Source organism: Zea mays, chromosome 3 (assembly GCF_902167145.1).
Source record: "Zea mays cultivar B73 chromosome 3, Zm-B73-REFERENCE-NAM-5.0, whole genome shotgun sequence".
NCBI classification, from domain to species: domain Eukaryota; kingdom Viridiplantae; phylum Streptophyta; class Magnoliopsida; order Poales; family Poaceae; genus Zea; species Zea mays.
The window spans coordinates 116785101-116812827 of record NC_050098.1 but is presented as its reverse complement, the minus strand read 5'-3'; the positions used below and the strand labels follow the sequence as shown (position 1 = coordinate 116812827).

The following is a 27727-nucleotide window of genomic DNA, read 5'->3' as shown; positions in this document are numbered from 1 at the left end:
AAAAATGGAAGCACGCCACCTTCAACCAAAAAATATTCTGCTCTAGCTACAGCAGAAAAAAGTACAAGGACAATATAAATCCTTAAAACGCTGTTTCTATCCTGTACAGAAAGACAAGCTTCTAAAAACTGGATCCGATTGCCGGCCAGCCAAAGAAAACAAGGAAAAAAAAGAAAACTTTAGACATAAACTTCATATCTTATTCATGCGCATCCAGACATGCAAATGAAAGAAACAAGGTTGACAAAAAAAATCGAGTCCTCGAATCCAACATGCACGTACTTCACAACACTACAATCTTTCAATCCAACAACCCAATTTTGAAAAATGAAAACCATATCAGAACCCATGAGAATATCTTCTAATGTTTCTTTTCAAAGTAACCCCATCAATTTCAGTTATCATCAACCTGAGAGTGAAAGACAAAGCTTGGAAATGTAGTGGTGATGTCCCTGTCCAAATATAGCAATGCAAACTTGTGAGATATCACAAGAAAAGACAATAGTCATCTATACTTTGAACTGACAGCATATCATGCGTTGCCTCTCACAGTCCGATATACTCCCTCCGTTCATTTTTATTTGTCGCCGTTTAGTTCAAAAATGAACTAGCGGTCGACAAATATTCAAGAACGGAGGTAGTACAAAATTAGAAACTAGAAAAGGACAGGTCAATTTAAAGCATGATGCATTTTTTAAGACTATTAACCTAATGCTTCTCTGACAATTTCTTAGATAGTGGTTTACCTTCCCAAAGACTCATTCAGCATATTTCCTAACACAAACATAAACAATTTGGAAGTTCGTCAACAGTAAGGCATGGTTTTTATGAGCTACACTGAAGCCCCAATAATCGCAAAAATCGCAAGCCAGTACGCTGTCATGTGTCTATGCAATTTGATTGAAATAGTGCAATCCTGATTTGTTGCATTTCAGTTGCATGCCTCATTACACTACAACATTATGTTGTTTTCCACTCCAAGTTATTGAATGCATAGCGCCAAATTGTGCATCATGAATCTTATCTTATCAATTCTCAACTCCTTAAGTTAATACAACCACAACAAAGCCTTTTTGTCAGTAAATTAGTGTAGGCTAAAGTTGAAACCCAATAAAAGCAACAAATTAAGATTCAGGCACATAGATAAATATTTTCTATTCACTCTTTCTCTGCGTCTCGGCTCTCCCCTTAGGGTCTCACTACACACGGGTGCCTCTTAAGGTCTCCATTGAACATGTCCAAACCATCCCAATAGATGTTGGTTGGACAATCTTTTCTTTAATTGATGCTACCCCTAGCCTATTATGTACATCGTCGTTTCAGACTCCATCCCTTTTATATGGCCATAAATATAGCACAACATACACATCTCCACAACACTTATTTCCTTTAATTAATAAAAATGAAATTCTATCACCCTATTCAAGAGCAGCAAAACCAATGTATATTTTTATTTGGTGCCTAGGGGAGCAGGAGTCCTCATTAAACATCATGTTGCAATGTTTATCATGTATGTAATACACAAAGTTAAGCTTAGTTGCAACAATTCAGATTGAAATTCATCCTTAAAAATGTCAAGAAACAAAATAAACAAGCATTCAATCTGGCACTGTTCATCATGTGCTGACAGTGAAACTTATTTTTTGAATATCAACATCAAAGATCAAGACGATATTTTTAAACATTGCAACATGATATTTTAGCAGAGGCTAATGGTGGCCACTGTATGGTGGCTTGGGGCAAGGTAATGCATCTCAAAGAGTTGGGGGGCCTTGGTATCTCTGACATTCAGTGTTTAAATAGGGCCCTACGTGTTAGATGGATCTGGCTCCAAAAAACTGATTCTTCCAAACCTTGAACTGATTTGCCTTTCCAATCTAATCGGTTTTTGGATAGCTTGTGCTCTTTGGCAATGGCCTCCATGGTGGGTGATGGGCAATCCACTCTTTTTTGGCATGACAGATGGCTCTTGGGTCAGAGGATTACAGACTTGGCCCCTCATGTTTTTAGTTTGGTTCATAAAAGGCTGGTGAAGAGAAGGACAGTGGCTGACGCTCTGTGTAGCTCTTCATGGATTGGAGATTTAAGGGGAGTGGTAACGTGGGAGGTCATTGCTGACTTCATCATTGTGACAGATGTTGTGGCTGATGTTGATCTTCAACCAGGAGTTCCAGATAAACATTATTAGAGGTTCTCTTCCAATGGTATCTATTTGGCCAAATCTGCTTACAAAATAATGTTCTGCGACTCTACCTCCCTGGCGGGAATTTGAAAGAGTGTGGAGCACCTGGACGCCGCCTAAGTGTCAGTTCTTCCTCTAGTTGGTCTTGCATAACAAATGTTGGACGGCTGACCGGCTCGCTTAGAAGGGTCTTCCCCATCCTAGTACTTGCCCCTTATGTGACCAGGAAGGGGAGTCTATTCGGATGTGTTTGGTTTGAGGTCAAAGTAGGATGAGGTGGGGGCGACACCGTCCCCTCGATTTTTTGGGATCACGCCGCCACCAAAAACTACTCCGGTATTCACCTCGCCCCTACGTGACTCTCATCCAAACACTATAGAAACTATGGCCGCCCCCTTCCATCCCTTAATGTACATCCAACCAAACACACCCTTCATCACTTGCTTGTTTCTTGTGTTCTCGCGAGGCAATTCTGGTTTCTCCTTCTCCAACGTGTCGGCCTAGCCGCCCTTTCCCCAGGGATGGAAGATATAAGTTTTGAAGCTTGGTGGAGTAGATCGACTGAGGTTGTTCCTAAGGATCTCAGAGATGGCTTTAACTCCTCGGTGGTCCTGGGGGTTTGGAGTATCTGGAGACACCGAAATGATTGTGTTTTCAATGGTGCTTAGCCTTCTATAGATAGAAGGCTTGCCTCAGCTAGTGATGAGTTCAATATGTGGTGTTTTGCAGGGGCCAAAGGCTTGGCCCGTCTTTCGGATCTAGCTTTTGTGTTCAACCCCGGCTAGGAGGCGGTTGTACCTCTTGTTGTTTGCGTGTGCGTGAGTGGTGTGTTAGGTCCTTGTATATACTGTTTTTTCTTCTAATGAAATGATACGCAGCTCTCATGCGTGTTCGAGAAAAAAAACATGATATTTTAGCCACGGAGGGAGCCATATAAAATTTACTTTAGAGCGAAGAGCATTATACCTAGACTTCTTGAGAGTAAGCATAAAAAAGGACAAAAATATATAAAATATGACAGTTTAACAATCAATAAGCACAAATAAGAAGGTTCCTTACTTGAGGTACTGAAGAGTCATGTTCTTCAGCAAAGAAGGATGCCGAATGACTAGATTGCGCCACTCTTCCTTGTCAATTCTTCCATCATGCTTTGTGTCTGCCTCCTCAAATGTCTTGTAATGACAGAAGAAAACAAAATTAGCGAGGGAATTTGATATCAGCAAGCAAGAGGATGACAATCTGATTATTTCTAATGCCAAACCCACTGATGTCATACAACAGCAGGGAACAATGCAGCAAGAAATAAAGAGTATACATTCATGATTCATGAAATTGACATATTGTGATTTTAATTCTTGACAAAAGTGACTGTAGAAAGTAAGAGATACACGCTAATATACTTTCTCAAAGAATGGTACGTCCAATTACATTTGCCTGCTTCTCCATCATCTGCTGGACTCAAATAAACAAGAAATACAACATCTATTTTAGCACATGTCTCATAATTTTATAAATGTTTACCAACAAGGCCCTCGGTTATTGTAGTGTTTGCAAATAAACTAAATCCTCGCCTAGACTCAAATAAAATAAGAGATAAATGTTAATGCACTTTCTTGAAGGATGCACCAAACAGTAACAAAAAATTGTAGAATGGTATGTCCGATTGTTAGAGTACTTGTTAAGGTTTCGGTCTATATATCAATCACCCAACCCCTTGAGTGGGTTTAGGGTTTCCCACATAGTGTAAAGCTAGGTTAGTTTTCAATCCTCTCTCCCACCACCCCAGCCGCTGCCCAGCAGCCACCGCCGCCGCCGCCGGTGCCCCACAACCGGCCGCCCTCCCCTGCCGCCGGCGTCCCCAACCGCCGGCCTCTCCCTCCCCTCCCCAGCCCACCGCCGGGTCCCCTGTCCAGCCGCCGCCCTTCCCTGGTCATGCGGCCGCCCCCACTCCCTCCCTCCACCTCCTAGTCGCCGGCGCGCCAGCCTCTGCACCACGGCCGCCCGCCACCCCTTCGCCACCGGCCACTGCTTCCCCAGCGCCGTCGACTGCGAGCAATGGCAGCAGCGCCGCCTTCTCCTTCCCGGGCGGATCCCGCCATGCCCGTGGCCCACCCGGCCGCTGCCGCGGCTGCTGCCGCCCAGCAGGCCCGCGCCGCCGTGGACGTGACCACCGCCGCTGTGGCATCGCCTGCCCGCAGCGTGCCCAGTGCGGCCACCACCGCCCTCACCGCTGCCCTCGTGGCTGGCGGCCTCGGTCCCCACAGCGAGCTCGCCATTGGAGGGACCCCCTACATCGTCGGTCTTGGGCCCCTCCCCGCTGCGACCCTCGTTGTCCAACCGCGCCGTGGTTCTCCTCCGGGTTTCCCCGCTCATGCCACCACCACATGGGCTAACGTCACTGCCTCCCCGCCGGCCTCGTCGGCGCTAGTCACGGCCATCGCCACTATCCAGGCGGTCGTGGAGCCTTCCCGCGACCACGAGCGCGCTGCAACCCTCACCCTGCAGCAAGAGTGTGCCATGAGCGTCGCTCTGACTGCACAGATGGCAACCTCACAGCGACTCCTCCTCGGACATCCTCCGGTCGCCCGGGAGACACCTCCGCCCACTCCCGAGGCACCCTTCGCCCTGGACTCGACGCCGACCACATCGCCGCCCTTCATGCGCAGGCAGACGGTCTCCACAACATCCCGGTCCTCGTGTCCATCATGGTTATTGAAACGACGAAACGTTGAAACGCTCATGGGTGGAGTTTTAACTTTTAAACGGTTTAAACAAAGTTTAAACGTAGTTTTAAACAACATAGGGAAATTTCAATATATCATAATTTCAGACAATTATATAAAGTCAAATACCAAACAACCAACATAAGTTCACATAATAATATTGTGCAAAATGACATGTCCACAACCACATTACCACAATAACACAAGTTCAACTAATAGCAAGTCGACAACTGCAAACAAAGTGGAATGAGATGTCTAATAGTCCACAATCACAAACATAGCACAAAAGCAACTAAAGTAGAATGCAATGTCCACAACCACAGGCACACAAGTGTTACTCAAGCACTCAATAACCATCATCCAAATCATCTAAACCAACATCATCCTTGTCTTGCTCATCACCACGGCCACCATTGTTGTTTGTTTCTTCATCATCCATGTCAAGGTCGTCAAGCACAAAATTGTCATCGTCTTCATTCTCATCACCCACATCAAGACCATCTTCATCATCCTCAAGAATTGGCACTTGAGTACCATGAGCTCTCCTAGGAAAGTAGCGTCCTTGAAGTTGTGTAGATCCCTAATTGGGTTGGGCCAAATTTTACAAGCAGGCAACTTAAACGCTCGAAACGTGGCGTTTAACTATATATAGCGTTTAAACGTCAAAACGTGACGTTTAAACGTCGTTAAACGACGTTTTACGAGGAAGTGTAAAATGTTTAAGCGTTTCGCTGTTCTATCAGTGTTTTATAGTTTAAACGACGTTTAAACGTCGTTTTAATAACCATGGTGTCCATCATGCTGGACCCAGCGTCCTCACACTACATCACCCTGTCGTCCCCGACCTGGTCCTTTATGGACATTGTGGTGTTCTCCTGGCTGCACGGCACCATCACCGTCGAGCTCCAGGACATCATCCGCGACCAGGCGGACACGGGCCGCTAGGCGTAGCTCGCCCTCAAGGAACAGTTCCGCAGGAACCGGGACGCTCGAGCCCTTCACCTCGACGCCCAGTTCCACCTGTTCTCCCAGGGGGACCTCTCCGTGGGGGGGTACTGCCGCCAGATGAAGGGCTTGGCGGACTCCCTCCGCGATCTCGGCGAGCCGGTGGCGGACCGTGAAATGTTCCCTGTAGTATAGTAGGTTCTCCGTTGGTGTGCTCTTTCTGAATTAGGTTGGTAATTCTATTTTATCCTCTGTTTTTCTTGGTTGGACCAACCCAACCGGCGATTTCCGTACCTTGGTGTTGAACCTCCTGCGTGGCCTTAGCCCCCGCTACCGCCACCTGAAGGCTCTCATCAAGAGAATTGTGCCCTTTCCCACCTTCCACGTCGTGCGGAACGAGCTTCTTCTCGAGGAGCTCACCATGACGATCGAGGCTCCCACTCCGACCCCGGCACTCTACAGCGCCACCCTTGGTGCCCAGGCTTCTTCCGGGGGACAGGCCCCCCGCGCTCCGTCCACCGGGCCCCCCACACGGCCCCCTGTCACGGCCCCTGCGGCCCATCGTCAGGCTTCCACCGCCAACGGCGGACGTGGGGCGGTAGAACCTCTCGTGGAAATTCCACCGGCCAAGGAGGCGGCCAGGGCTGGTCGTCGTTCTACAACCCCTGGACCGGCACCATCTCCATGTGGCCGGGTCAGGCCCCCAGTGCCTCCCGTCCTCCGGCGCTGGCGCCGGCTCTCCTGACTACGCCACCCTACGACGCACCTCTGTCGCCCGCCTACGGCATGCCTCCGTATGAAGTGCCTCCACCGACCCCAACACCGCCTCAGCTCCCACCTACAGGGTCGTCTACCACGACACCATGGTCCTCGTTCGCTGGAGGCTGGGACCCTGCCGCCCTCGCCGCCGCATACAACACCATGGTGTTGGCCCCACCATCATTTGACTGGGTCATCGACTCCGGTGCATCCTATCACACAACTCCCACCACATGCATACTATCTCGCTCACACCCACATCCCGCCACACGCCCTACCTCGATCGTCGTTGGAAACGGTTCCACCCTTCCAGTCACCTCAGTAGGTGTCTCGGTGCTCCCTGGACCGTTCTATCTCAATGACGTTCTCGTAGCCCCACAAATCACTCACAATCTCCTTTCCGTCCGTCGGTTCACCACCGACAATTCTTGTTCCATTGAGTTTGACCCCTCTGGATTTTCTGTGAACAATCTGGCCACTAGAACCCCTCTCGCCCGATGTGACAGCAACGGGCCCCTCTACACGCTCCGGCCCTCTTCCACCGGCGCGTCTCCACCTCTCGTCTGATGGAATAAGTCATGTGGTATTCATGTGGAGGACAACATCTCTGCTACAGCATGTGGAGGATAGCATTGTGGAGGACAACATCTCTGCTACAGCATTTCTGCAGCACAACAGCAGTCTTTTGACTATTGTAGTGTGGCAGCAGCAGCACAACAGCAGCAGCATTTGACTGCACTGGCAGCAGCAGCGCAGACTTTTGACTGCACTTTAGCATCTAGAGGACAGCACCTGTGTGCTGCAGTGTGTAGTGTAGTGTGTAGTGCATTCTAGTGCAACCCCTAAGGCTATAAATATGTGTCTCCAACCCTTGTAAGGGTATGGCATTGTGTAGTGTTTGAGAAAATAAACAGAACATCGCCCCAACTCATAGTGTCATCCTCTCGATGAGAGTAAGAGTCCCATTGCTTACAATTAGTATCAGAGTGAGGTTGTCTTGCAGCCTAAACATCTTTTGTTCATCTCCTTCACGCGCCTCTCCCTATACTCAGTCGGCAGGAGGAGCTCCAACTGTTCCTTCCTCTCCTGCTCGGACGACTAGTTTTTCATCTGAGAGAGCCTCTTCCACACGCAGCGACCCTCGCTAGCACACCATGTCTCTACGCTCGATCACTTCGAATGTGCGGTGCCAGCAGGAGGCCGAGGTCGCCGCGGCACAAGAACGCGAGCGAGCAGCGACGACGGCTGCAGCGACAGCGGCGAGGGCAGCACGACTAGCGGTTGCGGAACTGGCAGCAGTGAGAGCGAGAGTAGAAGCAGCGGAGGCGGCGGATGCTGCCCGTGCGGCGGCGGCAGAGCTCGAGGCTCTGCGCGGCAGTGGCGCCGGCAGCTCTGTTTCCGGCGACCGCAGCACCAACGACGACCTCAAGCTAGAAAGGGAGGCACGCAAGAGCAGGCGGCTCAATGGGCAGTCGCGCGCCCCCATGGGGGCGCGCGCGGCGGCAGCCTAGATAGGCGTAGACGCGCCAACGGCGCTCCGGGCAAGAACGCACGCGGCAGCAGCCCAGATGGGCGCGAACACGCCGACGATGCTCTAGGTGGCGGCGGCCGGGTCGACAGAGATCGCGGCCTCTACAGGCGGCGCGGCTCTCCCTCCCCAGATCGGTACCATGGTCACCGTGGGGCCCAAGCCGTTGTCAGGGACATCGGTCCCGACGGTGGGTGGCCTACCCTCACCAAGACCAACTACGTCGAGTGGGCCGCGGTGATGAGGGTACGGCTCCAGGTTCGTCACGTGGGAAGCAGTGTGGTACGGCGTCGTCGACTACTACGAGGATCGATGGGCACTAGATGCAGTTTTCGCTTTCCCAGAAGCGTCCTGCCAGAGATGCAGTTTTCGCTTTCGCAGAAGCGGGCTGCCAAGGAAGCATGGGACGCATCGCTGCGACCCGCATCGGCAGCGACCGTGCCCGCAAGACCACACTGCAGGCACTTCGCAAGGAGTGCGAGAACCTGGCCTTCAAGCCAGGTGAGGATGTTGATGACTTTGCTCTTCGCCTCAACACTCTGTTGCAGAAGATGGTGCAGTTCGGCAACGACACCTACGATGAGGAGAGAGCCGTCGAGAAGCTCTTTCGTTGCATTCCCGAGAAGTACAAGCAGATCGCTCGCTCAATCGAGTCTCTGCTAGACCTCTCCACGATGACGATCGAAGAAGCAATTGGTCGTCTCAAGGTCGTCGACGGCGACGAACCACATGCCCTCTCTGGGCCTATCACCATCGGTGGGAAGCTACATCTCAATCGGGAGCAGTGGGAGGCCTGCGAGGGTGACAAGAAGAAGGGGAGTCCTCCTACTCGACACGGGGCCACAAGCGCGGCAAGCCGCGCAAGGCGCGCGGAGGCGCCCAGGCTGGGGCGCGAGGACAAGCTGAGGGTGGTGCCTGAGGAGGCGCCCAAGGCGGCGCCGTCGGCAACAAGAAGCCGGCACGAGATGACGGCTGTCACAACTGTGGCAAGCTTGGCCACTGGGCCAGGGAATGTCGGCAACCACGGCGCGGCTAGGCCAATGTCGCATAGGCGGAGACGGAGGAGGAAGCTCTGCTCCTAGCACACGCCAACATCGAGCTACCTCCAGCGGCACCGGCCGCAGCAGCACTCCTCCACCTTGATGAGTCGAAAGCACGCGCTTTCCTCGGCGACGGCTCCAACAACGACATGATCGAAGGATGGTGCCTCGATGTAACACCCCAGTGTTACCTAGGGTTCTTCTCAGTGCTAACTCAAGATCATTATCACATGTGAATCCAATTGAGCAAAAGACACCAAAAACTTAGGAGCAAAAACTCAACTAAGTCTTTTTATCTTAAGGATCATGCCTTAATTATATCATGCACCTCAAAGTGAGAAAAATGCCCAAACCCTAGAATAACCCTAATTAAGCCATTTAAGTAAAAAAGGGGAAATTGGTAAAAAGACCATGAAAAACATGGAATCATGGCTTGGGCCAATTATAAAAGTTGAAATATACTAATTAAGCTACAAAAGTTAGTGAGGGAGTTTGGCCAAAAAAAATTCAAAAAGCCCAATCAGGCCATTCAATTGGAGGCTTTCTAAAGAAATCTGAAATTCAGATTTCAATCTGAATTTCAGCCTCTAACCCAAACTCGAGTGCGTTCACCTTAATCCCTAACTCAAAACCCTAAGCTCCCATTAACAAATATGTGCTAAACTAATCCCTCTACCACATATCTGAAGATGGCATTGGGATTCGGACCCTAGACACGACAAAACCAAAGATTTGCCTCGGGCTCGGGTTGAGAGACAAACCCGACTTGAGAGCTCCATATCTTTGGAACGAGTAGGCCAAATCCTTTGACCCCCACACATAATCGGTAGCTTATAGGGAGAAGAGGTTTTGTGCACTGACCAAGGCAAGAGCAGGCTTGGATGAGTGACTACTCGCGCCAGAACTCGGGCAGAAGAAACGCACACACGTGTTCGACCCTGGTCGGCACCCCGGCGTTCGCCCAACCCGCACGCGCGCTCGCCCCAGTGCACGGTCGAGTTCGTCGCGCGCCCTCCTCGCACCCGCGCCTCTAAAGGCCAGTGGCCCTACACAACCTCGCCTCAGCTTCGCACACTCGCCGCGCTTAGTCACCAGAGCTTTTGGCCGTGAACCGAGAGCTCTCCGCCCGCCAAGCCGCCGGAGCCGCCCGAGCTCCGGCCACCGCGGCCAGCTCACCCCAGCCGCTCCTAGTCTACGCCAGCAGTTCGGTTAGCTTCGCCAGAGACCCGTGAAGCTCCCCGAGCCCTCAGACCCAGCGCAACCACACCAGAGACCCCGAATCACCCTCGCCGGACTTCGGCCGCCCGCCACCGCTCGTAGACCGGGCCACCAGGTGAACTATTCTTCGATTCCTTGCACCCACGACCTCCCTGACCTCCCGTGAAGCTCCCCAACTCACTGGATCGTGTTATGTCGCCGTGGTTAGGTCGGAGTCCTCGCCGCCGACGAACTCCCCCGCCTGCGCACATGGACCCGCCAACTCCGGTCACCTCCGACGACGATCCGCACATCGACGTGACCGCCGCGACCTCCCCTACACCATCGACCACCTCACCGGAGCTATCTCGCCGCCGGTAAGCCCCTCCGCCCTTTCCTCCGCTGCGGACACTGTTTCAATAAGGGAAGGACCGCAGGGTTGATTTAGAGTTACCCCAGGGGGTCAAGCGTAATGTCAGTGACTCGGTGCAATAGGAAACCGAGGACCTGTTTGTAAGGAACCTAGGAAGAAAACACCAGGGACCCCAGAGCAAAGTGGATTTCCTTTTCAATTCGAATTTCAAATTCTTTAAATCAACAGTGAATCAGTTAAATGCATAACTTGAGAAATACTCATCCAAAATTAGTCAAACCAATTTTGCTGGATTCCAAACATTATGAACTATCAGACAAAAATATTGAACCCCATGTTTTCTATACTAATTTTTAGAGTTTTGAATTAAATAAGGAAACTGCCCAAACCTTATTAATACAGAGAAAAATAGAAATACTTCTATACTAGGCTTAAGAAAAATTGTGGAGATACATACCCAACATACACACTGTTTAAAAATACTAAGCACCCCAGTATACAAGAATAACTCAAGATTGTCTATTCAAAACTATATCTGTCCAAAACTTAGAAAATTAAGAAAAGCAATGGAAAATAATAAACAGAGGATTAACATATTTTTCCTAGTATACTTAAGTGATAAAGAACATAGGAAAAATATAGAGAACCCTAGTCCAGAGCTAATCCAGGGTTAATTATTTTATTAGGCACTAAGAAATCAAGAAAAGCCATAATTAAAAATATAAGGACCATTTCAAAAATGGTAAGAATATTTCAGTAAACTCCTAACTGCTAGAACACCACTACAAAAATAATAAACCCCCCAAACCATCACAATAAGTGAGTTAAACAATTAAAACATGGATTTGGCCCATGTTCTAATTAAATCATGAGGAAGCCTAAAATTGTGCAACAGTGGGCAAACAAATTTTTACCCAATTACTTATGAGGTCAACCACTAGAGAAAAATATGAAACCCAATTAAAAGGGTAAGGTAACACACATTACCCCCTACCCCATGAAAAAGACCATAAAATCCAAGAATTTCTACCACCCTCTCACCTAAGCAAAAAGTTGCCAAATTCTAGAATGATTGCTCTTGCACAAAGAAGATAGGAAAAATTAGAAATCTATTGTTTGACATTTTTCAAGTATAGTGGTAGTAGAAAGCACCCCTATGGCCAAGAACTTTAGAAAATCACAGTAAAATGACCAATAGGTATTAGTGGCTAAAACTTGGTACAAAGTCATATTATTACACCTAAATGCCAGCAAAAATAAGCTGTAGGGAATAATCCACTGTTAGAAGAAAGTTGTAGTTCAAAGCACCCTCTCTACCCTAAAACTTAATATTTTTGTACAGAGAGAACCCTTAACAAGTTAAGTCTAAAATTTTGAGACTAAGAGTTATACACCAGTGAAAAGCTACTGTAATTTTTACATAATTTTTGGGAATTTATAAAGCTATGTTGTAGTTCAAGCCCACCTTAAAAGCATAAGAGAAAAAGAGAAGAAGAGAGAATTAGTAAGGAAAATGAATCTCACCCCAATGAACTCAGCAAGGATCATAATAAACTTTCACTAAGACACTAAAAGAAAATCAGTGGAGCACTAAAATAATCTGACCATTTAACTTAACCAAACTTGACCCTAAATTGGCTAAGTATACCACTAGAATTTCTGTAGTAAGATTTAGCTTTACTTTATCAATTTAATCATTTCTATTACTACCACATTGCATATCATGGCATACATATATCTCACTCATTGCATTCATTAGACTGCAACCTCGCTAACGGAGAGTACGTGCTCATTCCCGAGCAAGGAGCTGTCCACGAGGAAGACCAGGAGCCAGCTCCCGAGCCTGCCACAGAGGATCTCCCCGCAGCCCAGCAATTAAAGGCAAGCCCCGGTTTATGCATAACCAATTTATATATGCTACTATACTACACTTAATGTTTGTAGGCTTGAAATGTGCACTTAAGTGTAGGAGTTGCTTGAAACCCTTAGTTGCATGAACTCAGGATTCCTTTTTGAGATGGATACTAGTATGCTAGGTCGAGTAGCTGCCTTGCTAATTAGGATCTCGGTAGAAGTTGAGTGATTTTTCTAGCATTCGCGCGAGATCAGGAATTGATTGTATTCATCTTGATAACGGGATCTATGATGGTCTATGGAATTGGATCAAAGGTGGATGCCTTGCCCATGAGACGGAAATGGAACTAAGGATTAATTGATTGTATTCACCAAGGGGTTGTCGTCAAGTGTATTCCTAGACTTTCGGTCCAGTCTCAACATCTGTACATGATAGAGTTTTGACTGCAGGGGTGTTAGAGTACCTATTAGTACCTGTTAGGGTTTTGGTCCTCCCCTGTGTATTTACTCTCTCGCCCCTATTGTAATGGGCCTGGCCCATCTAACTCAGTCTATATATCAATCACCCAACCCCTTGAGTGGGTTTAGGGTTTCCCACACCGATTACATTTGCATACTGCATCATATCCTGGACTCAAATAGACGTTTACTAGCAATGCCTTCAGTTTACTATAGTGCTGGTAAATACTCTTTGGAAATGTAAGGATGAAACAGTATTATGTAGTTGAATAGAGGAAGACAAATTCTGCGGGAAGGAAAAATCAGTGGACCATCTTTTGTTTCTGTTGGGGGCCTTCGTCCTCCGAAGGTCCTCAAAAACATGATTTTAGACAATGTTTTCCGAGTGGATTATGTGAACAGGTATTTTCGAATCCAGAATTATGAATATGGAGCACGGCCAGGACGAAGCCTGAACCAGACGAAGGTCGAGTGCAGCCGAAGCTGTGCGCAGGGAAGCTTCGGCACGATGGCAGAAGGGGGAACCGACTTAAAGATGAAAAGACTTCGGGGGCCTCGACAGATTTCCATAAGCCGTTAACAAATGTAATGGACATGGATGTAATTTTACGTGGGCTGCGTCCCGCGTCTATAAATAGATGAACAGTACTCCCGTACTGTTCACGCTGACTTGGCATTTACTTTTGCGTCACGCTTGTGCTTTTTATCTTCTCTCAGGACCGAAGGTACATTTGTAATCTAAAATCATTTCTATTTCTCCATGTCAATAAAATAGAAATGATTCTATGGTGATGCTTATATTACATTTCATGCTTTATATGAATCCTTCGTCATTACTTGTTATGCTCACGAAGGTATGTCTCTTATGACCTTCGTCCGAAGCTCATTATTTCCCGAAGGGACATAATGCTTCGAAGGACGAAGGACTTTAACACTTAACACTTTTTATGTTGCCTTGTTCTTAACTCTTAGCATTTGAGAACAAGTCCCCAACATTGGCGCCCACCTCCGGTGAACTCACTTCCATCTCCTGAGCTTTTCGACACCTTCGGCAAGCATCAGCTTCGTCATGCCGCCGAAGAAGGCTTCAGCACCAGGGGCTGGCACGCTGCAGCCGCTGGACCCCAATCAAGACGTCCTTTCTCTCAGAGAGGCACGAAGCCAGAAGAGGAAGGCTACCAGTCCAACACATCCGGAGGATGATCTAGATCAGGAGATTCAGAATCTGGAAATCCTTCAGCAGCAGGTTCAACGCAGGAAGGAGAAGATGGCCAGGCTAGCTGAACTGCAGAGGCAGATAGATGAAGCCTCTGAAGAAGTTCGTCATCTTGCTCAGGATGAGCAACACCGAAGGCCTCAGCATCAAGACCTTCATCAGGAGGGCTTTCACAACGAAGACGACTGGTATGACAATTTCCATCGTGGGAATTTTGTTTTTGATGATACTTCTCCCCTGTCCGCTGAGTTACAGGCTACACCTTGGCCTCCGTCCTACAAGCCGCCTCAGCTCCCCGTATTTGATGGCCATTCAGACCCGAAGCAGTTCTTGATGAGCTACGAAGCAACAGTGTCTTCGTACGGTGGCAATGCTTCAGTCATGGCCAAATCTTTCGTTATGGCTGTCAGAAGTGTTGCTCAAACCTGGTATTCCTCCCTTCGACCAGGAACGATCACTTCATGGCAGAAGCTGAAGGATTTGTTGTTAACCAGTTTTCAAGGATTTCAGACGAAGCCGGTCACTGCTCAGGCTCTGTTCCAGTGCACTCAGGACCACGAAGAATACCTTCAGGCATATGTCCGAAGGTTTCTGCGTCTAAGGGCACAGGCGCCGACAGTGCCCAATGAGATTGTCATTGAGGCCATGATCAAGGGGCTTCGGCCAGGGCCATCAGCGCAGTATTTTGCCAGGAAGCCACCACAAACGCTGGAGAAGCTGCTCCAGAAGATGGATGAATATATTCGAGCTGACAATGATTTTCGCCAAAGAAGGGAGGAGGCCTTCAGATTTTCTGAGATGACCAGGGGCTTCGGAGGAAGATTCTATCCGAAGCATGTCAGATCAATTCATAATTCCAATCAAAATGATGATAAGGGGAGCCAGCAGCAAAGGCCACAGCACTCCTCACAGACTTCGGGGCAACAGCAAAGCTCCTTTCGACCACCAGCTCCAAGAGGCAGAGGCGCCAGGGGCTTCGGTGGAAGATTCGGGGATCAACCCAGAAGAATATTTTGCTTATTCTGTGGTGAAAACAAAGGTCATACTACCAGGATGTGTCATGTTACCATTCAGAAGCAAAAAGAGATAGCCGAAGTTGCCGCGCAACAGGCTCAGCCGAAGCAGGTCATGCACACTGCTTCGTATCATTCGCCCTACATCCCAGAATATGTGGGCAACCATCCTGTAGTCTCTGCTGCTTCGGCAAGTCAGCCTTCAGCTTCCTGGCAACAGCCCCCGCCTCCACCCCCGTTGCAACAAGGCCAGCAGCCAGAAGGGAGCCAATATGCTCCACATCAAAGGGACTTCAGAGAACAGTCCGAAGCTCGCACGGTCAACAGCACCGTGCCAGAGTCAAAACACATCTATTGACAAATATCCTACCTTAATAGCAATCTTTTTCATTCAGTTTTATTTTTTCTAATAAAGGACATTGTTTAGGTTTCATGTAATTAGTTTCGTTGATTCCTACAAGAAAAATATATTTTCTTCACAGGTTTGTGATAATAAAAAGGACCTTCGGACTATCGAAAATCCTTCGAAGCAACAAAAAGTCGTTCTAAGGAACGCAGAGTAAGTCTGACGAAGTCACAAAAAGTCGTTCCGAAGGGAGCGCAGTGTAAGTTTTCTGCTCCAAAGTCGTTCCAAAAGGAATGCAGAGCATACAGCGAAAAGTCAACGCTGATACCGCCTAAGTAAAAGGCGAAGAAGCTCCAAAGACGTTCCTAAGGGAATGCAGAGCTTATACCGCCTAAGTAAAAGGCGAAGAAGTTCCAAAGACGTTCCTAAGGGGATGCAGAACTTACAGCGAAAAATAAACGCTGATTCCGCTGAAGTAAAAGGCGAAGAAGCTCCTAAGGGAGGCTTATAATGAAAAAGTCAGTATTGATACAAAAGATTGTGCCCCATTGCAGGAATGTGTGTATCTTCGGCACAAAATATCATTTTGCATAACATAACATCATCACATCATTTTGCATAGCATAATCATCATACATCATGCTGCATGTGGCACGAGAAAGGGGCATGTTATCGATCTTCGGAAAATGCTTTGAAAAGGGGTAAATCATGCCAAGTTACAGGGAGAAACAATATTGATTTTCGAGGTATGGCTTCGGAGATTATTTTTACGAAGCTTGGATATTTCTTATCAGAACGCTATGGATATTGTCGTGATAAATGATAAATTCTTCTTCACGAAGCATGAAAAGAAGGGAAGGTGTTTTTTCGCCGAAGGCTCAAAAATGGTATGTACTTAATGTTTCATGCATCGTAAAGAATTCAATAATGAAAGGAGACTTGTATATTACATTCAAATGTACAAAGTGTTACATAGATTACACTTTAAATGATTTTTCCAAATAGCATCTAATCTTCTCTCAATACTGCTTCGGCGGCCTCATTTACAAGTTGGTCAACAACCTTGTCCAAGATAGTTTCGGCCATTTGTTTAATTTCTTCGTCGACATTTGATCCAGCAGTTTCTGAGGGAAGAGAACATTTCTTCATTACTTTTACAAACCTTGAGCAAAGATTGGAATAAAAATTACAACACAATAAGAGCGACTAATTGGTACCTAATTGCCTTTCGGGTTCTGTACTCCTTTCGGCAGCTTCTGCTACTTTTCTGGCGTCATGAATGCCTTTTTCGCTACTTTGGATGATCTCTTGCGCCATTTCTCGACCGCCGTCGTTCCAGATATCAGTAAAAAATTTGCCACCAACCACGCTTGCTTCGGCCGAGGGGTCCTTGATGTCTTCGGAAGATAAGGTAGCTTCGGATTGAGCTAAAAATTTTACATGCCCGCAACCTTTCTTCTCTAAGACAGAAGCAATTCCTCTGGCGCCCGAAAAAGCGCATATGTCGCCACGACTGTTCAGAATCTCTTCGAAGGCCTCTGCTTCGTGGCTAATCCATTCCAGCGGACCTTCGGGATTGTCTCGAGAGAAATTCTCTTCGCTGGAAAAGGCGCCTACGTTGGCGAAGCTGGATTTAATTTTATTCACACATTCTACAGATTTGACATAGCATTTCCCCTGAGATGTGCGAAGCTCCTTAACTCTTGATTCCAATTTGCTGACCATAAAATCACTAAGTTCTCGTTTCGTTTCCTCAAGCGTGCGCTCCTCTTTAGCTCTAGCCAGCTGTTTCTGAAGATCTTTAATCTCGCATTTTTGAGCTTCGGCCTGGGCTTTTGAAGCAGCTTCGTCTTTTTTCACTTTATCTACCAGTGTAAGCAGAATTTTATCTTTTTCCAAAGCTTCGTTTCTCAGTTTGATAACTTCGGAGCGTAAATTATTAAACGCAATTTCATAGCTTTCATCTTCGGCGCTCTTTTGGGCTCTTAGTGCGTTGCTTAGGATCAGGCCCTATACGAAAAAGAATTCATATAAGAAAAAAGGAATGAGTTGCGTAAAAAATAAGGGGGTTTTTCAAGCGATTAATTCCCATACCTTCAGGCTGTTGTACGCAAGACTGTCTGCGAGATCTTCTTTCGTCATGGCGCTTAATCCAGATTCAAGCTTCGGGAAACCAATACTTCTGGCCATTTCTCGGCAGACAAATAGCTCTTTGTTGTCAGGCAGGCAGTATAAGAAGTCATCTTCATTCGTCCCATTGAATATTACTGCCCCCTTCGGATATTTTAGCTCCTTCGCATAATGGTTAGCTTCATGAGTTTCTTCTTCAGATAGTTTTTTCCCCGAAGCATGTCGAATGATGTAATCACACATGCTGGCAGGCGCTTCGGGGATGGCAGTATCAGTTTCTTCAACTAAAATTGGTTCTGATATTTTTATAGCTTCGGCTTCCAAAGTTTGCTCCTTGAAGGGCTCTGAAGGCCCAGCTTCAGCTTCAGCCTGTTGCGTCGAAGCTTCAGTAGAAGCTTCAGCAACTTCAACACTCTTTTTTGGAGTTGTGCTTGAAGACTTAATTGTCTCCAAGACATCTAGTACGTTTACCATTCTTTTCCTTTTTGGGGTCACTGTTGGACCCTTTTGGCTTTTTGCTGTTTCGGCATTTGCTGCAGGACTCAAAACTTCTGATGCTTTTTCCTTAGTCGGTTTTTTCACTTCTTCCATTTTTTCTGTGGATGGTGCTTCGGCCATCACTGCAATTTCTGGCAGCAAGGTTGGCTGTTCAGCTTCAGCGGCCGAAGATGCTTCTTCGGTAAACTCAGGCACCGAAGCTGGATCAATATGGCGTGGCCGGTGTGTGAGGACCTTTAACCTTTTTCCTTTCAGTTCTGGCTCGCTAGGAGCAGTTGCAGCTTCTTCTTTTTCAGAGGTTGTGTTTTTCCTTTTTTGCCCTCGGATGGGATAACGATAATCAGGGTAGAAGAACCCGACTGCATCAAACACCCGGTTGAGTCTCTTCTTTTTTCGGCCTCCGAAGGCTGCTGATAGTGCAGTATTTTCAGCCTTCGAATATGCCCCAAGTAGATCATCACTTAATGTTTCAATGCTTCTTAACCAGTCGTCGTCAGGTTCGACAAATTTGTCCCCATATTTGAATGTGTATTTTAATCTGACTAGTCCGCCTTCGTCGGATTCTTTGATGGTTTCCTTCGGCATTTCCCACTTTTCTGCAAGTGGCCATACCCTGAAGGCAATGTGTTCTTGGACCAAGTCCCTTGTCCCAATAAACGAGCAGACTACTCCGAAGGCCCTTTGGCATTCTTCGGCAGCTTCGTCCATTTCGACCTTCGGCCTTCGAAGACCGAAGCGTTGCCAGATTGGTCGCATAATGATACTCTTCACATTCTCTTGAGTCGTTAGGTCATTCTTTACATAAAACCATTCAGTCATCCAAGCTCCGGGCCACCTCTTCCGAAAGGTTGGCACAGGGCAGCTTGACCCAGAGCGGGCGCCGAAGCTGTAGCACCCAAAGTTGTTGTGGTATTGCTCTTTTCCCCAGGGCTTCGTCTCGTATAATAACTCATGAATATTGCAGAAGCTTTTAGCGTCTGGTTCCAAACCTTGGCTTCTTGCAGCCCAGACAAACACTCCCATTCTTATGATGGCTTCGGGAGTAATTTGATGCAGGAAGATTTGAAATGTTTTCAGTACCTCAATAACAAAGTCGCTCAAGGGGAAACGAAGCCCAGCCTTGAGGAAGCTTCGGAAGATTACAACTTCATCTTCTTCGGGGGTGGGAGAAGTTTTTTCCCCAGCATCAGCTCTCACAATAGATATGTCTCGGAAATATCGCCCCCTCATATTATCAATGTGACTCTGCTTGATGGTCGTTTTTTCCGAAAACCGCGTGACTTGGTCGCCACGGTCGATCTTCGGCCTCTTCCCCGCTACTTTCTACATCAAAACTGTCGCTGTCATCAGTGTCTTCGGACAGACCTTCAAGAATTTCCTTGGTGATTTTCTCTGTATTGGTCTCCGCCATCGCCATAATGAACCCCAGATTCTTCTCCTCCTCAAGACTCAGCTTCGTCTCAGCAGGGATCTTCTTGCCTTCAGACATCTTCGGAAACGCTAAAAAATTGTTCCCGAGGCCGAAGCTTCAAAATCAAAAAGACCAACAAATCTTAGTGCAAGAGCTAAAAATTTTAAGTGGGTCGAAGCAGAAGGCTAGTGTGCGTACCAAATGAGTTCGCGATGTGATCTTATTTATACGTCTAGGGCGGTGAAAATTGAAAGGCCCCGCTTGTCAGTGGATGTTGCTATTCTAGCAAAGGGAAGGTGTTTTTTCGGACCTTCGGCTCAAGGCCTTCGTCCATATCGCAATCTGAATTTATTATTTACAAATTAATATTGCGAGGGGCTACTGTTGGGGGCCTTCGTCCTCCGAAGGTCCTCAAAAACATGATTTTAGACAATGTTTTCCGAGTGGATTATGTGAACAGGTATTTTCGAATCCAGAATTATGAATATGGAGCACGGCCAGGACGAAGCCTGAACCAGACGAAGGTCGAGTGCAGCCGAAGCTGTGCGCAGGGAAGCTTCGGCGCGATGGCAGAAGGGGGAACCGACTTAAAGATGAAAAGACTTCGGGGGCCTCGACAGATTTCCATAAGCCGTTAACAAATGTAATGGACATGGATGTAATTTTACGTGGGCTGCGTCCCGCGTCTATAAATAGATGAACAGTACTCCCGTACTGTTCACGCTGACTTGGCATTTACTTTTGCGTCACGCTTGTGCTTTTTATCTTCTCTCAGGACCGAAGGTACATTTGTAATCTAAAATCATTTCTATTTTTCCATGTCAATAAAATAGAAATGATTCTATGGTGATGCTTATATTACATTTCATGCTTTATATGAATCCTTCGTCATTACTTGTTATGCTCACGAAGGTATGTCTCTTATGACCTTCGTCCGAAGCTCATTATTTCCCGAAGGGACATAATGCTTCGAAGGACGAAGGACTTTAACACTTAACACTTTTTATGTTGCCTTGTTCTTAACTCTTAGCATTTGAGAACAAGTCCCCAACAGTTTCAATGGCCAATAGTTATGGTAACTGGGTAGATCTGAGAATGGATAGACATCCAAATCCAATCACCAGAACACAACTCAAATCCAATTAAAATCACACCCCAATCCAGTCTAATCCTAATAGTTAGTTCCGGCATCAACCTGGTCCAATCCAACTCCATCTAAATCCAAATCCATCTAATACTAAGGGCATGTTTGGCATAGCTTTGGAGCACAACTCCAAGTTAGAGCAAAAAAATTCTACCCAAACAACCTCAACTCTGGAGTTAAAAACTCCATGGAGTTAAAAACTCCATGAAGTTTTTGGAGTAGTAAAAAAACTGGAGTACCACCTTCCCTACTCCAAAACAACTAAAACAAACCTAGACGTGGAGTTTACAAGTATTTACCCGCCACTGCCACTTGTTACACAAAAATGGTTCGTTCTTTCTCTGTCCAGTAGTCTTTCCCTTCTCCTTGCACCTTCTCGGTCTGTGGTCGCTCGGTTTCACCTGCGAACTCCTCCCGCCACATCGGACGACATTCGTGCCTTCTCCCTCCGCCGCCCGTCGTGCCTCCTACTCCCTCCGTCGCGCTTCCTCCTGCCTCCGCCGGCAACTGCGGGCAAGGATGCACTTTCGCATGTAAAAACCTTGTTCCTGGAGCTAGGAACCATTTTCTACCCAAGCACCACTAAAACTCCACAACAGAGTTGCTCTACTTAGAGTTTTGGAGCAGAGCTACTCCAAGGTGGAGTAGAGCCATGCCAAACAAGGCCTAAGCTATAGAGTACATGTCTGCATCAAACGCCTGCATACAGCAGAGCTTGCTAATCCACGATGACAGAGAGTGTTGCACTCGGACCTCCAGTCCTAGGTGTGGGTAGAGCTGGAAGCCGACTGAGTTGCAATCATGCCATGTCTGACACCAATGTTGCCCACCTACCCTACCTCTAGTATGTCGTGAAGAAGATGCTCCACAAGCGCCTCGCCATGAGCTACATAGTGGTCGGCATCCACTGGTCCCGTTTAGCACCATGACCATGGTGAACATGTGGGTCATTTGCGCATGACCCTGCAGTCTAGCCAGATCCTCCGCGTCCATTCCCGTGTGGTTTGAGAAGTACTGGATCATTTGGAAGGTCTGGGCGCCACCGAAATGTAAATTCTTCATTTGGTTAGCCATCCATGATAGAATTTGGACAATAGATTGTCTAGCGAAGAGGGGTTGGCCCCACAACGCTGCCTATGAATTGTGTGGGCAAACTTTGGAGTCGGGTTTGCATCTCTTTGTTGAGTGTCGTTTAACCAAGCGGATTTGGGAAGAGGTGGTTGTATCAGCAGCGGTGGAGGGTCTTATTCCAAGTAACTGGGACAGCCGTGAGCCTGTCCTACAATGGTGGATGTCCCTAGCTACAACTCAAGATTGCATAAGGAAGGGCTCGAGAAGCCTCTTAATTCTAGTGAACTGGACCGTCTGACTTGAGAGAAATGCTAGGATTTTCAACCACAAGTCCTCCACATGTGCTCAGATTCTTGTATCTATTAGATCTGAGGCATCAGCTTAGATACGTGCACGAGCAAACAACTGGAAAAATCTCCTAGCCACTCTTTAGTTTTGTGTGTTTGTGCTTGGCTTTTCTCCTAGTCTCTTTTTAGTTTAGTTTTGTGTGTTTATGCTTGGGCTTGGTCCTGCTTTCGTGGGGTGTCTGTATTTTAAACCTCGCCCATATGGGCTTCCCCTCTTTTTTATATAACGGGCACATCTCTTGTCGGTTCGTTTCAAAAAAAAATCGCTCCGCTAGGTCGACACTACCATCTGTTGGTGCCCACTCAAAGCAGTGCGACAGCTGTGCGAGACAGAGGTGGATGATGGCGAGGTCGAGCGTCTTGCCGGGGGCTCAGGGCACATCACACACGCATCGCCCGACCGCGAAAGACGCGAGCCAGAGGTCTCTGCTAGGTCGACACCACCATCTGTTGGTGCCCACTCAAAGCACGTACTTGGTTTGACAAGTACGTGAGCATCCTAGCATGCTGGGCAGAAACCTCTAGCTCGCGTCTTTCGCGGTCGGGCGACGCGTGTGTGATGTGCCCTGAGCCCCTGGCAAGACGCTCGACCTCGCCATCGTCCACCTCTGGCTCGCACAGCTGTCGCACTGCTTTGAGTGGGCACCAGCAGATGGTGGTGTCGACCTAGAGGAGCGTCTTGGCATGTCGCTAGAGATGGAGAAGACCCTCGTGTGCCGAGATGGTGGTTAGTGCTGCCGAGTCGAAGTCAATATTTATCCAACTTTTTTATTCAACAAAATCCAAAACTATTAGATGTGCAAGGAATGGATGTCCTCATCCAATTGAGTTCAAACCCAATGGAATCCACGTGCCAAAGTCCAATTGAATTTTGGACTAAGCCTAATCCATACTCTAGTCTAGTGATGGGTGAGAAAATAGCCTAGGGTGGGCTAGCTCTCCCACAACAACATCCATCAAGAATTTCCAAGATAATTTCCTGGAGAGTGCTTGTTGGGGCAGAAATAGTTTGATGTGGTGGGTGTTAGTGGCAGTTAGGTAGGTGCTTTAGAAAACTACGGGTGGCCTTGTGTTTTCGAATATGATTGTAAAAACTCTTAAACATGTAGCTTACAAAACTCTTGGTTTCCTAAATCAGTGGATCAAGCTGGCAATGGAGGAATGGAACAGGATGGAAGGGCTGCTGCAGAAGATGAAGGGCTTTCAAGCTGGTGAAATGCACCTAGCGGGGCTTCCAGTCTTTTCTTATTTTATCCTGGCAGTTGTAAAGGAGTTTTTCTTGTTTTATCTTTAGACTGTGCTGTGATGCCTTATCTGGTGGTGTTTAGAGGGTTTATTTTGTGGTGGTATGTGCCTTGACTGTAAGCTAGCAACCCCAGCACTCAATATAAGCTGGGCCATGAGGCCTTTGGTCTAAAAAATGGAGGAAGACAGCACTCTAAGACATACTCCCTCTTGTCATCTACATATGAAGTTTCAGGTCAAATTTGCTGTCTGAAACATCATATAAAGCTCATGGAGGAGCACTATATTAAAAAGGTGGAGCCAGTGTTGGAGGCTCCCACACAAGTGGGGCCTGGGGAAGGGTTAAACCTAGGCAAATCTTCCCGCGTAAATGCAGAAAGGCTGCTTCAAACCCATGACTCAGTGAGACCTCCCACCACTGCACCATGCTTGCCCTTCTGAGTAGCGCTAGTGCACTACACTATACAGATAAATTCGATATACCATAACATAAATGCACAACTTTAACAGACCTTGTCAATTATACTCTCTACAATTTCATCCGAAAGATTCATTCCTGACTCGGCAAGTGTTGCAACAACCATCTGCTTAACCTGAAAGCCAAACACAATAAACCATTAAGGCTAGACAAAAAAAGGGACTCAATTCAACCCAATGATGGCATTTCTTATGAAGAGAAGTATTCCAGAAAAAAAAGGAAACAATTCAATCAAAAGAAAGCAGTTCTTGAAATTGAGCGTGCAGCAGGTATGCTTTTTCACTTAGTAATTCCTCAAGGGAAAAAATCTAATACAATAAGCCAGGAAGACAACTGAGAGTTCACCTATATCAAGCTATTAATCCAACTGGCATTCTTAATGCTACTACTGCACCTCATGATATAAGATTTTAATGATACCATATTTGGGTCAACCACTGTACATAATAGCTAACTCCTACCATGTAAAAACTTTTAACAACAATACTATCCACAGTACCATACCTCTTGTCTCTCAATATAGCCTTGCTGCTTGAGATCATACAGCCGGAATGAAACTGCAGTAACGATGGAAGTTTTTTCCCTCAATTTACAAGTGGAAAAGCAAGAGCGTTACATTAAATAAGCTTGTTAAACTTCAGCTTTACCATAAACTCAGTATATTACTAAAAGATTGTTGAATCGACTACGCATTAGTGAATCCATGTATATTCAAAATTTGGAATGGTATGTTAAATAAGCTTCCAAAGTTACTTTGGCGAATCATCCCTCAACCTGCGGGGAAAGAAAAAAACTCAACCACAAGGGGGAAGACGCCCCCCTGGGCATTGTAATAAGTTGTACCAGAATTCGAACTGAGAAGCTGGTGCCTGCCCCTGCGGCATTGCATTAAGAAGAAACTTCTCACATGTAGGCCGAGAAACACCCAAAGACTAGCCGTCCTAGGCATGCCACCGAGCGCCCAGGACACATACCTACAGCCATGTGTGTCTCACTAAAAGCGGCACAGATTGTTACACATATAACTCATAAACATAGCCAATGAGGGGTGTTTTTTTAACCCCAAGCCTGTTTAAATTCGCTCCTATGGGATAGTCATTTTGGCTAAAAAAAGGTGCTAAACAACACAGAGGTCGGGCCCAGGATTGATGCAAGCGGTGCTACTAAGGCTCCTATTACCATTAAGCTAAGCATGTAATGATGTAATATAACTTAGATTTAACATTTAGAGTTGAGAGCCAAATTATCAATCTACAAAACAAAACACGGGAGCTCACAATCAATTTTCTCATCAAGGGGAGCATTAGGATGAAATACTGAGAGAGCACGAGCAAATTCTTCAAATCCCAAAATTCCACTGTGCTTTGTGTCAAATAAATCAAATACCTACAATGGACAAGAAAATATTAGGGACATGATATACTTTTATATCAGTAACCAAAAGCAAGATCAAGGATCCACAATTTTTGTGCAGCTAATTTTTCTACACAAAACATGGTTCTAAACATTTGCAGCTGGCGAGCTTCAATAAATACATAACTCCATCATAAGTGTCCCATTTGAATAGATTCCAAGTACCAAGTGATATGCACAGAGCACCATTTCGCTCACAACAGACAACACAAGAATTATTAAAGGCAACAACCTCCCACAAAAAAACAGAAGCGTGCCAGTTGAGGCAAAAAAACATGTAAGACATTCCTATTGATGCAAAATAAACTAGCCATCGAAAAGCTCATTTATCTTAGTACGAAATCAGAGTCCATTTAGATATATAACAGCACTGTATCTGTGACATATGAGCATGCTGAATTAAAAAAACCATACACAACTACATGCATAATGCATTGTGTAATGCAATGCAGTGCAGGCATTGTATGGCATAAGATATAGGGCATTTCTACAGAAATCAACATAGACAAGTTATTCACATAAACAGTACACAGGCTCAAGTTCCTTTCAGATATATACAACATTACAGCTCAGTGTATTTGCATCACAAACGAATGTGAGGAATTAATAAGGAGACTAGAAAGCATTTCATGTTGCAACATAAGTACTTCTGGCAATACGAGAGGAAAGGGGTTGTATCAAAACTCAAATTAATGCAAAGATTTTAAGAAATAAGAAATCTCCAACCGAGAGAATTTGTTTATTTAAAACAAGAATTCACAATGAATAAATAAAATAACAATGGTTAAGAAAAATAATAACCAAAACTAGGATATTGTCATTTTGGCCAATAAAAGGTGCTGAATAACACAACGCTGGCCCAGGATTGATGTGAACAACGAGAGGGAAGCTTAAACCAAATGTAGATATAGGATTTATACCATCCTTACATGACTAACTAATGGCCACGGTCATTTAGAACGACAGTTTTGGTGGGAAAGTACAAATAACAATAGATTCTTACAGAAAAGGGGTAACTAGAGCATATATCAATACGACCCTGAATAGTCCCTAAAAAATCCAATGCAATCAGAAAGACTACAGGAGTCAACTATCTGCAGAACTCACAAGTCACACCCTAAGTTTTTGACAGCTTTCATTGCCTGTGCAGCATTAACTATGGAGCAATCCTGGTTCTCGTCGATTTGCAAAATTCCCATCCCCAGAAACGAAATTGTAAAGCACACCAAATAGGAACACATAGCAATATGGCACAGCAGCACACATCAACCAACAATGCGCAACAAATGAAGACTCACGCGATCCGCGAACAGGCTCTCCTTCTTGTTGGTCTTAAATAGCGCCAACTGAAATTCCTCCTGCGCAGAGGTGACAAGCAAGAACAGCCATCTCAGCATTGACCATCACACACAAGCATACTAACAGGACCATCCACACTTGCACATACCACAAAGATTAATAAGAGATTACATAAGAACCAAGTAGTGAACCAGACACCCATTGCCGACCTTGTTAATCAGCCCATCATCAATGACGGCGCTGCTGATCCTCTTAAACAGCTCGTACAGCGCCTCGACCTCACTCACGCTGACTGCAGGAGCAACAAGCACAGGCAACCCAACCAGGCGCAGAAGTCAATTCGATTCATTCGCCCGTGCGTGCAAGATGAAGCAGCAGAGAGGAGAGCGGGTTGGGCTTACAGACGGTCTCCCTCGCGAGGACCTGGGGGTCTTGGAGCCCCCGCGGCTGCTTGAGCTCGACGTCGCAGCAATTGAGCAGGACCGCGAGCAGCTGCCTCACCCCGTCCAGGCACTGCACCATGATATGCCCTCGCCACCGCCCACCGGCTCCCCACGCCACTCACCGGTCACTGCCCCATCCCACGGCCGCGCGGAGGGCTCGGCTCCTGCGAGAACCGAGCGCTAAATCAATTAATCAACCAAAGCGAAGCCAAGCGATGGGGTCGCCGAGGCGCGGGGTTGCTGGAGGGAGAATCGGATTGGGTGGGTGGGCGGGCGTTTACCTCGAGGGACGGAGGGAGGGACGGGATTGTGGGAATGGGGGGTGATCTCTCTGGCAAGGGCGGCGGCGGCGGCGGCGGCGCGAGGCTGGGGGTAGAACCCGAGGGAAGGGCAATGCGAATCGCGACGGGGAAGTGGGTCGTGGTTGCGGGGTTGGGCTCGGGCGCTCGGCTCCGCCTCCTCCCCTCTCCTCGCTTCGTCGTCGGTGTCCTGCGCTGCTTGCCGCGGGAGGCGTGTGTGTGTGCGCCGTGCGGTGTGCGCTCCTGACGCGCGTGTTCTCTTCTCTCCCGGCCTCCCGGGGGCGGGGCTCTCGGCGTTGCCGTTTGGGGCTCAT

At 47.0% G+C, this 27727-nt stretch overlaps 1 protein-coding gene across 2 annotated transcripts; it reads right to left on the bottom strand.

Annotated features, from left to right (window-relative positions):
* Positions 1-27727, bottom strand: LOC100192607 (uncharacterized). Of its 2 annotated transcripts, none has more exons than NR_183668.1 (9): positions 27396-27727; positions 27073-27278; positions 26820-26963; positions 26671-26730; positions 25237-25345; positions 24464-24516; positions 23994-24074; positions 3242-3354; positions 1-452 (listed from the first exon to the last, which is right to left on the bottom strand). NR_183668.1 is itself a non-coding variant. In NM_001137822.2 (9 exons), the coding sequence occupies exons 2-9, from the start codon at positions 27191-27193 to the stop codon at positions 395-397; spliced, it is 678 nt and encodes a 225-aa protein (NP_001131294.1). In that variant the 5' UTR covers positions 27194-27278; positions 27396-27727; the 3' UTR covers positions 1-394. The 2 variants fall into 2 exon arrangements, 1 of the variants encoding a protein (NP_001131294.1); NM_001137822.2 differs by having other exon boundaries at positions 26881-26963.